This window comes from Panthera pardus, unplaced genomic scaffold (assembly GCF_024362965.1).
Source record: "Panthera pardus isolate Hobbes unplaced genomic scaffold, ASM2436296v1 HiC_scaffold_27, whole genome shotgun sequence".
Taxonomy (NCBI): domain Eukaryota; kingdom Metazoa; phylum Chordata; class Mammalia; order Carnivora; family Felidae; genus Panthera; species Panthera pardus.
Genome location: NW_026526843.1, coordinates 46,864,111 through 46,877,345, shown reverse-complemented (window position 1 = coordinate 46,877,345; position 13,235 = coordinate 46,864,111). Strand labels below are relative to the sequence as shown.

Genomic DNA, 13,235 nt, shown 5'->3' with positions numbered 1-13,235 from the left:
CATATTTTCAGACCACAATGTTATGAAGCTTGAAATCAACCACAGGAAAAAGTCTGGAAAACCTCCAAAAGCATGGAGGTTAAAGAACACCATACTAAAGAATGAATGGGTCAACCAGGAAATTAGAGAAATTAAGAAATACATGGAAACAAATGACAATGAAAATACAACAATCCAAACGCTTTGGGATGCAGCAAAGGCAGTCCTGAGAGGAAAATACATTGCAATCCAGGCCTATCTCAAGAAACAAGAAAAATCCCAAATACAAAATCTAACAGCACACCTAAAGGAAAGAGAAGCAGAAGAGCAAAGACACCCCAATCCCAGCAGAAGAAGAGAAATAATATAGAACAGAGCAGAAATAAACAATATAGACTCTAAAAAAATTGTAGAGTGGATCAATGAAACCAAGACTTGGTTTCTTGAAAAAATAAACAAAATTGATAAACCTCTAGCCAGGCTTCTCAAAAAGAAAAGGGAGAGGACCCAAATGGATAAAATCATGAATGAAAATGGAATTATGACAACCAATCCCTAAGAAATACAAGCAATTATCAGGGAATACTATGAAAAATTATATGCCAACAAACTGGAAAACCTGGAAGAAATGGAAAAATTCCTAAACACCCACACACTTCCAAAACTAAAAAAGGAAGAAATAGAAAGTTTGAACAGACACATAACCAGTGAAAAAACTGAATCACTTATCAAAAATCTCCCACCAAATAAGAGTCCAGGACCAGATGGCTTCCCAGGGGAATTCCACCAGACATTTAAAGCAGAAATAATACCTATCCTTCTTAAGCTGTCCCAACAGATAGAAAGAGAAGGAAAACTTCCAGACTCACTCTATGAAGCCAGCATTACTTTGATTCCTAAACCAGACAGAGACCTAGTATAAAAGAGAACTACAGGACAATATCCCTGATGAATATGGATGCAAAAATTCTCAACAAGATACTAGCAAATCAAATTCAACAGCTTATATAAAGAATTATTCACCATGATCAAGTGGGATTCATTCCAGGGCAACAGGGCTGGTTCGACATTCGCAAATCAATCAACGTGATACATCACATTAATAAAAGAAAAGATAAGAACCATATGATCCTGTCAATTGATGCAGAAAAAGCATTTGACACAATTCAGCATCCTTTCTTAATAAAAACCCTTGAGAAAGTCGGGATAGAAGGAACATACTTAAATATCATAAAAGTCATTTATGAAAAGCCCACAGCTAATATTATCCTCAATGGGGAAAGACTGAGAGCTTTCTCCCTGAGATCAGGAACACATCAAGGATGTCCATTCTCACCACTGTTGTTTACCATAGTGTTGGAAGTGCTAGCATCAGCAATCAGACAACAAAAGGAAATCAAAGGCATCAAAATGGGCAAAGATGAAGTCAAGCTTCCACTTTTTGCAGATGACATGATACTATACATGGAAAACCCAACAGACTCCACCAAAAGGCTGCTAGAACTGATACATGAATTCAGCAAAGTTGCAGGATACAAAATCAATGTACAGAAATCAGTTGCATTCTTATACACTAACAATGAAGCAACAGAAAGACAAATAAAGAAACTGATCCCATTCACAATTGCACCAACAAGCATAAAATACCTAGGAATAAATCTCACCAAAGATGTAAAAGATCTGTATGCTGAAAACTATAGAAAGCTTATGCAGGTAATTGAAGAAGATATAAAGAAATGGAAAGACATTCCCTGCTCATGGATTGGAAGAATAAATATTGTCAAAATGTCAATACTACCCAAAGCTATCTACACATTCAATGCAATCCCAGCACCAGCATTCTTCTCGAAACTAGAACAAGCAATCCTAAAATTCATATGGAACCACAAAAGGCCCCGAATAGCCAAAGTAATTTTGAAGAAGAAGACCAAAGCAGGAGGCATCACAATCCCAGACTTTAGCCTCTACTACAAAGCTGTAGTCATCAAGACAGCATGGTATTGGCACAAAAACAGACACATAGACCAATGGAATAGAATAGAAACCCCAGAACTAGACCCACAAACGTATGGCCAACTCATCTTTGACAAAGCAGGAAAGAACATCCAATGGAAAAAAGACAGTCTCTTTAACAAATGGTGCTGGGAGAACTGGACAGCAACATGCAGAAGGCTTAAACTAGACCACTTTCTCACACCATTCACAAAAATAAACTCAAAATGGATAAAGGACCTGAATGTGAGACAGGAAACCATCAAAACCCTAGAGGAGAAAGCAGGAAAAGACCTCTCTGACCTCAGCTGTAGCAATCTCTTACTCGACACATCCCCAAAGGCAAGGGAATTAAAAGCAAAAGTGAATTACTGGGACCTTATGAAGATAAAAAGCTTCTGCACAGCAAAGGAAACAACCAACAAAACTAAAAGGCAACCAACAGAATGGGAAAAGATATTTGCAAATGACATATCAGACAAAGGGCTAGTATCCAAAATCTATAAAGAGCTCACCAAACTCCACACCCGAAAAACAAATAACCCAGTGAAGAAATGGGCAGAAAACATGAATAGACACTTCTCTAAAGAAGACATCCGGATGGCCAACAGGCACATGAAAAGATGCTCAACGTCGCTCCTCATCAGGGAAATACAAATCAAAACCACACTCAGATATCACCTCACGCCAGTCAGAGTGGCCAAAATGAAGAAATCAGGAGACTATAGATGCTGGAGAGGATGTGGAGAAACGGGAACCCTCTTGCACTGTTGGTGGGAATGCAAACTGGTGCAGCCACTCTGGAAAACAGTGTGGAGGTTTCTCAGAAAATTAAAAATAGACCTACCCTATGACCCAGCAATAGCACTGCTAGGGATTTACCCAAGGGATACAGGAGTACTGATGCATAGGGGCACTTGTACCCCAATGTTTATAGCAGCACCCTCAACAATAGCCAAATTGTGGAAAGAGCCTAAATGTCCATCAACTGATGCATGGATAAAGAAATTGTGGTTTATATACACAATGGAGTACTACATGGCAATGAGAAAGAACGAAATATGGCCCTTTGTAGCAACGTGGATGGAACTGGAGAGTGTGATGCTAAGTGACATAAGCCATCCAGAGAAAGACAGATACCATATGGTTTCACTCTTATGTGGATCCTGAGAAACTTAACAGAAACCCATGGGGGAGGGGAAGGAAAAAAAAAAAAAAGAGGTTAGAGTGGGAGAGAGCCAAAGCATAAGAGACTGTTAAAAACTGAGAACAAACTGAGGGTTGATGGGGAGTGGGAAGGAGGGGCGGGTGGGTGATGGGTATTGAGGAGGGCACCTTTTGGGATGAGTACTGGGTGTTGTATGGAAACCAATTTGACAATAAACTTCATATATTCGAAAAAAAAAGAATAAAAAAATAAATAAAGTGGTTAGTTCACAGAAAAGCATAGCACACAAGATTTCCTGTATCTTTCTAGGTATTGTTCTTTGTCTACTCTCAATTGAGCCCATAAATTCCAAGGCCCTTGTAGTTTTCCAAATCCTTCAAGGTTCCAAAAACAGAACCTGGCAAAAATGCATGTGTCCCTGAGTTTTCAGATATTTCCTCTTCATCAAAGTGGTCCCTGGTAAAAAGCCACTATTCTGGGTTTCAGGCAACATCAGGAGATTTTTTCACCAAAAGCCTGTCAACCATTCCAGGCTGTGCAATTTGTGTGTATGCATGTGTAAACAAAATCATATAAGTAACTCATCCGAATCAGAGGTTCCTAGTGAGTCCCAAAGCTGCTGTAGACTAAATGTTTGAACATTAAGTTTTCATCTCATCGGTCTGCCTGTGCATTGGATATTCAGGGCTGACCTAAGACAGTGAGGGTCCCCAGAGTCTTAGCTTTTTGCTATGCTCTGAAAATCAGGCTCACGTTAACCGTTTAACCTGTTCGTAGAATTCCCAGGTATCCAGAGCTAGCCCAGGGGACCTGTAAGGATAAGTCAAGTCATCATTTTTATCAGAATTTTTAAAAAGGAGCTTTGAAATAACAGTCCTAAAACAGAAAATGAAGTATATTTCTGCTGCAAAATTAATCATTGCACAAGAAGAGGCGTTTTATTTCCTATTAACCAGATAATTTTGAATTCCTTAGCTTTTGTTTTTATTCTGTAGGCTAAGATAATATTTGAGATGGATTCCTCCAAACCCCTCAAAAACATTCCAAACTATGCTATGACTGGTAATGCTGGGCTATTCATTTTGATTAATGATAATTTACAATCATCACTCAAGGTCATAAGCAATTCGGGACCAATATAGATAAAACTAGTATGTTTTCAGGGGTTACTGTGCATCATGAATTAAATTAAATATGAATTGAAGTTGTTCGTTCAACCAGCCAGTTCATTCTTTGAATCCTACTCATTTGGTGATGTAAATTTATGGGATTAGAGCCAGAAAAATAATAGAACTTTCTCATCTTCTCTACTGTAGCTCTAACATACACTGCTTGCCTCTCTATTTTATTTATATTATTTTAACAAATACACTCAGAGTTCAATTTTAGCTGAAGAATAGCAACTAGACCATTCAAGAGGATATTTGCATGAAGCAGTAATAAAGGCATTATCTAAATAATCAGTACTGGTTTTTCAGTGCAGTAAATTCTCCAGTTTGTTTAGTTCTCCCTCCTTAGAGACTTCCTGAACCTTAGTGTCCATGGCAACAGAGGGAATCTTCCTTGGCAGTATTCAGCTCTGTATTCACATACATTTTGGTTCCATGGATAACTGAGTTATGACCAACCAATCACACAAATCTTAACTTTGAATGCTACATTTGAAACACTTCCAAATATTTTAAGAAGTAGTGAATCATGCAAAGATCTTTTCTTTCCCTCTCTCACCTACAAACTGTTTAAAAGGTAAGAAATTAGTTTATCTTCCATTAAAATATCTTTAAAATGATTCCAAAGTTTTCAAAACAACAGCAATCTTGAAATTCATTGAAAGTTCCACATTAAGGCCTCTCTTCATTTAAAGTGAAGAGCAACAGGAATTTTGATATGAACATGATTGTGAAAGTATATGTTTTCTAATATTAGATTTCAAAATCATCAACTGAAACTACATTTTAATATGATCCCAATTTTTTTTAATTTGTGTTTATGAATACATTTTGATGTAAAGAAATATGGTAAAATGCCAACAGTGATTATTTTGGGGTTGTGGAATTACCATGATTTTTTATTTTTTAATGTTTTTCTGAATTTTTCAAATACCTTTGAAGCAGATAGGCATTCATTTTAAAATCCAAAAACAAAGGCATCATTTAAAAATTTAATCTATTTTTCTCTATATATTAAATCAAGCTTAGTTGTTGAAAGAGGCAAGCGAATCAACATACCTTTTGATTAAATGGGCTCGGCTGTTCACATAGTTGGAGTCAAAGGAATAGTTTTCAGTCTGCAATGGGGAAAAAAAGATTAAAAATGTTACATAGATGATTCATGGAAAGAGCCAAACTGTCCTACTTATGAGGAATTTTTCTACTGGATGAGAGGCAATGAATGAATCAGAAACCAAGGCCATAGCCAGGTAACACCCTGAGGAATGCCTGCTGCCTGCTTAGGGCTCTGAGGGCTCTGTAGAAGCAGCCCTCACTTACAGACCAAGATGAACTTTACTCAAACATCCCCTATAATATGGATGGCTACTGACCATGCAACCACTTAGAGGAAGATACAACATGACCTACAATCTTTACAGAAACTAATTGTTTTCCATTCCCAGTGGATATAATTCTGTGCCTATCAAATTGACTGGAAGTTCAAAGGTATTTTTATTACTAGTACATAATTAACATGTTAAAATATATATTCCATAGATATGGAAATGCAGACAAGCTAATCCCCTACTGTGGATTTAAACTCTGCACTTCCTTTTGTTTTAAGACATTTTGCTCAGCATTGGTTATGCAGGAAGGCCTTCGTTTTATCACAGATATAAAGGCAAACAACTATTATGCCTGAAACTGGATGAAGGGCAGTCCACAGGGAGTGCCAAAGCCTTTCATGTGAAACATGAAGCTTGCAAGCAAACCCTGTCTCAGCTCCTATCATTAAAACACCACTTCCTAATCTGGTTACAGTAGACTGCCTGAGCAACAGCTTTACAAAAACAAATGCAAAATACCTGCCAGATGAATGAGATGGGAAAACAGTTCATGAGCACCGAAAGGGAGCAGCCTTAGAAGGTGGGAATGCAGGGAAAAGTTGACACTGAAGTAACTGAAAGTTCTAGTACAGTGGATCTTACTCCCAACACTGAAGTTTTGTTCTGACTGAGCCATCGTACATACTGGAAAATGCATAAACACATCTCCTCCACCCTCCTGCTCTTCTACCAGAAATCATTTCCATCCCCACCATTCCCATCATTCCTTAGGACCTTCTGAAATGACTTCAACTAAAAGTGCCTGGAAAAGGAAACACAATAGCTGTCTAGCTACCAAAATACCAGATTCCTTTCAGATGACTACCTGTCAGACATTAACTGTGCTAGGCTCTTAGACACAACTTTTGGTTGCAAGGAACTGAAAGTTTAGTAGAGGAGAACAGGATAGGTGATAGTAGATGCAACTACCACATGAGCATCAAACAGCCAACAGTTAGGGTAGAGACCCTAAGTATCTACAGTAGGTGGGGACAGGGGGTGGTAAGTAGGCAGGAAAAAGGAGGAGAGAATATTGAGAAGGAATCTAAATCCCATCATTGTTTTGTACTTACTCAGGCATGCTCATGCCCTCTGCATGCCCCTCATTTGAAGATGGGCTCTATAATATCTATTCACACTACTTTTATGTACAGGTTAAAATCCACTTTAACATAAATCACAAGTGATTTTTGGTTCTGTTGTAAGGAATGGAGTGGGAGAGTAAAAAATAAAAAGGATCAGTTCATTTCTAATTTGTTCATAAAAATAGAACTACCTATGAGCCAGCAATTGCACTACTAGGTATTTATCCAAGGGATACAGGTATACTGTTTTGAAGGGACACATGCACCCCAATGTTTATACCAGAACTATCAACAATAGCCACAGTATGGAAAGAGCTCAAATGTCCATCAATGGATGAATGGATAAAGAAGATGTGGTATATATATACAATGGAGTATTACTCAGCAATCAAAAAGAATGAAATTTTGCCATTTGCAACTGCATGATGGAACTAGAGGGTATTATGCTAAGTGAAACTGGTCAGTCAGAGAAAGACAAATATCATATGATTTCTCTCATATGAGGACTTTAAGATACAGAACAGATGAACACAAGGGAAGGGAAGCAAAAATAATATAAAAACAGGGAGGAGGACAAAACATAAGAGACTCTTAAATATGGAGAACAAACAGAGGGTTACTGGAGGGGTTGTGGGAGGGGGGATGAGCTAAATGGGTAAGGGGCATTAAGGAATCTACTCCTGAAATCATTGTTGCACTATATGCTAACTAATTTGGATGTAAATTAAAAATATAAAATAAAATAAAACGGATGCTGAAATTGTTACAAATATAACTACAGGAAGAAGAGGCAAACTTGAAGCTACATTGGGGATACAATGCTAGAAGTATTGCTGGAAGAGGTTATCCATCAGTCAGTCAACCAACAAGCATTTCTTGAATTAATTTATTATATCAACATAATAAACACACAATATGCTGTGTAAATGTGCTCTTCTATGATATTCAATACATATTCTATTAACAAGTAGAAGTTCCCCACCTGCCAAAAACACCATGCTATCCAATTAAAACAGGAAACTGATTAAGTAGTAAGGAGTTCAATGTCTAGTTTCACCATGAAACCTTAGGTAAATTACTTAATTTATGCATGCCTCACTTTCCTCCCATGTAAAATAAGGATAATAGAACATGAATCCAAAGGGGAAGTTCAACTGAATTTATCATGACTCATGGTAGACATGGTGGGAAATCCTTTATCCCCTGCTTTCTACAGAACCCACAACCCCAAATAGGATCGAGAATTTGACCTCACTCAGGCAATAAAAGAGTAGCATGAACACATTTCATTTCAGTTTCCAAACTTACTTAAATCATTTTTTCAAGAAAGTTAATAGACACACAGAAGCAAAAGAAGGAAAATGTGATGATACTGGCTTTGCAAAAAAAAAGCATTGAGGAGCATCCCAAGATACTGTCATGTTAAAGAAGCCAGTTTTCAAGTAGAATATTTTGCATAGCTTTGCATATGAGGCATCCAACCTGTGTGCAATGTGCATGGAATATGGAGCTCTTTGGAGACCTGACCTCCAGCCATTGTGCCAGAACTTTATGTATGGGCAAATAAACAAAACCATACAAATTCTATCCCTGGTGACTGTACTACTTCTTGATCCTAATGGAATAATATATCTCACCATGAGAATCCCACTCACAGGCAATGAGTTAAAAGAAGAAATAAGTCTAGAAGGCTTGCTTATGGAGACTTTATCAGTGCTCTGTCCTCTCTGGGATACAGATTGGTTAACCCGGGCAAACATGCCAGGCATGATCTGCCACTGTAGGTAGGAGAGTATCACTGAAGCTTATATCACCTTCCTATCTTTCTTTCCCCCCCTTTTTTTTTTTTACTCTAAAAGACTAAACCACTCATTTTTGTGGGTCCAAGTGTAAATATTCCATTCCCCAAACTGGCACAAACCATAATAGGCAGGTGTCCCATGCTGCACCCCCATCAAATTAGAAGCACTAGTCATAAGGTAGATTCCTAGAACCAATTTTCCCATAGTGAATAGGGCTATGCTGAGTCATCCACTGTCTTTTTGTTTTTATATTCAGTCTCAGGTCTCTGTGAAGCCACTTAATTGGAGTTTGGAAACAACCTATGAAACAGAATTATTCTAAATGATAGGACACACTATTCTGGCCCCATTAATACTGCATTCCAAACAACTGAGGTAATTTGCTATCAATAGCCAATTATGAGTCTATGTATATTGACATCAAGTGTTCTTGCTCATAGTGATTCAAGGTATGTACTCAAACCCAACTCCTGTGCATTGAAAGCGTATATTTTTTTCCACACTTCAGATGGAGTAAAGAGTGAGACTCAGACCACCCTGAAGAAAGAAATAATATTTTCTTAATGAATAGCTTGCATGTCTTAAGCCAGTGGTTCTCAGCCCTAATGCATATTAGAATCAACTAGGGAATTTGGGTTTTTTTTTTTTTTTTAATACTGTTGCCAAAGTCCCACTCCAAGAGATTCTGAGGTAACTGGCCTGGAGTGGGGCCCAGGCATTGGTATTTGTTTAAAACTTTCCAGGTACTTCTAATGTACATCCAGAGGAGAGAACTGTCCTGAGCAAAGGACGGACCACAGGCTTTGACCTGGTGTGCTGTGTTTTCTAATGCAAGCCCAGCTATTTAGAAGATGGCATCCCTTCTGTCAGATTATTTGCCAAGGCCATCTCAATATAGACTAAATAATTAGAGCAGAAATACACGTTTTAAGAAATGATAAAAGAGCTTTTTTTTTTTTTGCATGAATGTATTGGCTTCTGGTTAGCCTTATTTAATCAAAATTTGCTTGACATTATTCCAATCCCCTCTCTAAGTATTCTAAATGGCAAATAACATGAAACATTTGAGAGGGGAAATTTTCTCTAAATGTCACATTAATTTCACTAGGAAATGTCCCCATGTCTAATGAGACAGCAAAGTTAACACAGGAACGCAGTAAAAAGACAAGAACAACATTTGCTTCTGGAAAACCTAATTTTAACATAAAAAAATGGGTCTGCAACAAACTCTTATTTCTAGTGTCAATGGAAAATAAGAGTCACTTTCCTATCATTTAACATATTTATCCCAAATCCTTTCCTTAATTAGAAGTGTTTATCCTAGAAACTCATTGAGAACAGACTTGTCACTTGGCTTAGGTTTAATAAAACCTTGATTTTCTGAAAACCTAAAGAATAAATACTTCTAGGTAGCTGAGTTTTTTAGACAGCTTAGGGCTTTCCTCTGTAAGGACTAAAACACTGATTTAAAATCCTAACCATTCTACCTTGTTTCTGAAGGGAATCATATAGTTGTTTATTGGTTGCTTAGGAGCACCTTTCTAAACATAAATCACTGCACCATGCAGGCTTTGCCTGTACACTCACTGACCCCAAAGTGCTGTGGTTTTTGAGTTCTTGTCTTTAATTTTTAAAATATGTCCTTCACCACGTTGCTATCAAACACTCAGTATTGTTACTTCTCAGTGCTATCAATATATCAAAAACAGCTCCTCTTCCATTTTGAGTTTGATACTTCTACTCTACTGTGTTCTTAGAAGCTAATTATATTTGGCTAGAAAATAAGACTTAAGGTCTGGGTGGAGAGCTGAAATGTTGTTTTAGAAGGGAAATTATATGATTTTTAATACAGAGACTTTGTGTAATGTTTTGGTTCTTGTTGCTTTTTGGTTTCTTTACCTGCTTTGGAGCCTTCTCTGATGACTACTTTCTATTCTGAGCTCCCTCCTGGATATGCAGATTTTCCAGTGAGACTTTGGGGTAGGTGGTATGCTATTATGTCTCTATGTTAATAAGTCTGGAACATCAGAAGTCAAATGTTTCCATTTTGTCAGGCCTCCAAGGTACAAGAATGCCCTACTTTAATTATCATTTTGCATTGCTTTTACAGTTCACTGAATTTTACCCTTTTCTCTGAAAGAGTGACTGTGACTCTCTCAGCACCACATTTATCACCAGGAGAGACTTCAACCCGAAGGAGAAAGAAATCCAATAAATGCAGATATCTAGGACTAGAATCTTTGCCCAGTATCACAAATCCACAGGTCACTACACAAAGCTAAAAAAGGTTGCAAACACTGAGATTAAAACAGAGATTCCTCAAACTTTAAGGTCTTCATTTGAAAATGAATAGCCATTTGAAAATGCACTTTAAAAGTCCCATCAAACTGAAAAGCATTCTAATTGCAATTTGTTACCTATTATTTTGTTTTTTTAACTCTTAATCATTTTAGCAATACAAACAGGAAAACTGGAATCTCAAATCAGATGCACAGCAAAGTGGTTTTAAAATGCTAGTCCTGAGAGAGGTTCCGGAAGATGGCGGCGTAGGAGGACGCGGGGCTCACAGCGCTTCCTGCCTATCACTTAGATTCCACCTACACCTGCCTAAAGAACACAGAAAACCGCCAGAGGATTAGCAGAAGGGAGTCTCCGGAGTCAAGAACAGACTAGAGGCCCACGGAAGAGGGTAGGAAGGACGGCGAGGCGGTGCGCGCTCCACGGACTGGCGGGAGGGAGCCGGGGCGGAGGGGCGGCTCGCCGGCCAAGCAGAGCCCCCGAGTCTGGCTGGCAAAAGCAGAGGGGCCGGACAGACTGTGTTCCGAGAGCAAGCGCGACTTAGCGTCTGGGAGGTCATAAGTTAACAGCTCTGCTCGGAAAGCGGGAAGGCTGGAGCACAAAGGGAGGGAGAGCTGCTGAGCCCCCAGACGGCAGAACTCACCTTGGCGGGGAACAAAGGCGCCAGCGCCATCTCCCCCGCCCATCCCCCAGCCAAAATCCCAAAGGGAACCAGTTCCTGCCAGGGAACTTGCTCGCTCCGCGCAAACACCCAACTCTGTGCTTCTGCGGAGCCAAACCTCCGGCAGCGGATCTGACTCCCTCCCGCTGCCACAGAGCTCCTCCTGAAGTGGATCACCTAAGGAGAAGCAAGCTAAGCCTGCCCCTCCACCCCCCGTGCACCTTGCCTACCCACCCCAGCTAATACGCCAGATCCCCAGCAACACAAGCCTGGCAGTGTGCAAGTAGCCCAGACGGGACACGCCACCCCACAGTGAATCCCGCCCCTAGGAGAGGGGAAGAGAAGGCACACACCAGTCTGACTGTGGCCCCAGCAGTGGGCTGGGGGCAGACATCGGGTCGGACTGCGGCCCCGCCCACTAACTCCAGTTATACACCACAGCACAGGGGAAGTGCACTGCAGGTCCTCACCACGCCAGGGACTCTCCAAAATGACCAAACGGAAGAATTCCCCTCAGAAGAATCTCCAGGAAATAACAACAGCTAATGAACTGATCAAAAAGGATTTAAATAATATAACAGAAAGTGAATTTAGAATAATAGTCATAAAATTAATCGCTGGGCTTGAAAACAGTATACAGGACAGCAGAGAATCTCTTGCCACAAAGATCGAGGGACTAAGGAACAGTCACGAGGAGTTGAAAAACGCTTTAAACGAAATGCAAAACAAAATGGAATCCACGATGGCTCGGCTTGAAGAGGCAGAGGAGAGAATAGGTGAACTAGAAGATAAAGTTATGGAGAAAGAGGAAGCTGAAAGAAAGAGAGATAAAAAAATCCAGGAGTATGAGGGGAAAATTAGAGAACTAAGTGATACACTAAAAAGAAATAATATACGCATAATTGGTATCCCAGAGGAGGAAGAGAGAGGGAAGGGTGCTGAAGGGGTACTTGAACAAATTATAGCTGAGAACTTCCCTGAACTGGGGAAGGAAAAAGGCACTGAAATCCAAGAGGCACAGAGAACTCCCTTCAGACGTAACTTGAATCGATCTTCTGCATGACATATCATAGTGAAACTGGCAAAATACAAGGATAAAGAGAAAATTCTGAAAGCAGCAAGGGATAAACGTGCCCTCACATATAAACGGAGACCTATTAGACTCGTGACTGATCTCTCCTTTGAAACTTGGCAGGCCAGAAAGGCTTGGCACGATATCTACAGTGTGCTAAACAGAAAAAATATGCAGCCGAGAATCCTTTATCCAGCAAGTCTGTCATTTAGAATAGAAGGAGAGATAAAGGTCTTCCCAAACAAACAAAAACTGAAGGAATTTGTCACCACGAAACCAGCCCTACAAGAGATCCTAAGGGGGATCCTGTGAGACAAAGTACCAGAGACATCACTACAAGCATAAAACATACAGACATCACAATGACTCTAAACCCATATCTTTCTATAATAACACTGAATGTAAATGGATTAAATGCGCCAACCAAAAGACATAGGGTATCAGAATGGATAAAAAAACAAGACCCATCTATTTGCTGCCTGCAAGAGACTCATTTTAGATCTGAGGACACCTTTAGATTGAGAGTGAGGGGATGGAGAACTATTTATCATGCTCCTGGAAGCCAAAAGAAAGCTGGAGTAGCCATACTTATATCAGCCAAACTAGACTTTAAATTAAAGGCTGTAACAAGAGATGAAGAAG

General features: G+C 39.4%; 1 protein-coding gene across 3 annotated transcripts in view; it reads right to left on the bottom strand.

Annotated features, from left to right (window-relative positions):
* Positions 1 to 13,235, bottom strand: part of PCDH19 (protocadherin 19) — a 132,225-nt gene that overhangs the window by 56,561 nt on the left and 62,429 nt on the right. For all 3 annotated transcript variants that reach the window (XM_053891425.1, XM_019436048.2, XM_019436047.2), the window contains exon 3: positions 5,368 to 5,426. In XM_053891425.1, coding sequence (XP_053747400.1) covers positions 5,368 to 5,426 — 59 coding nt within the window. The remainder of the gene's footprint in view (positions 1 to 5,367; positions 5,427 to 13,235) is intronic.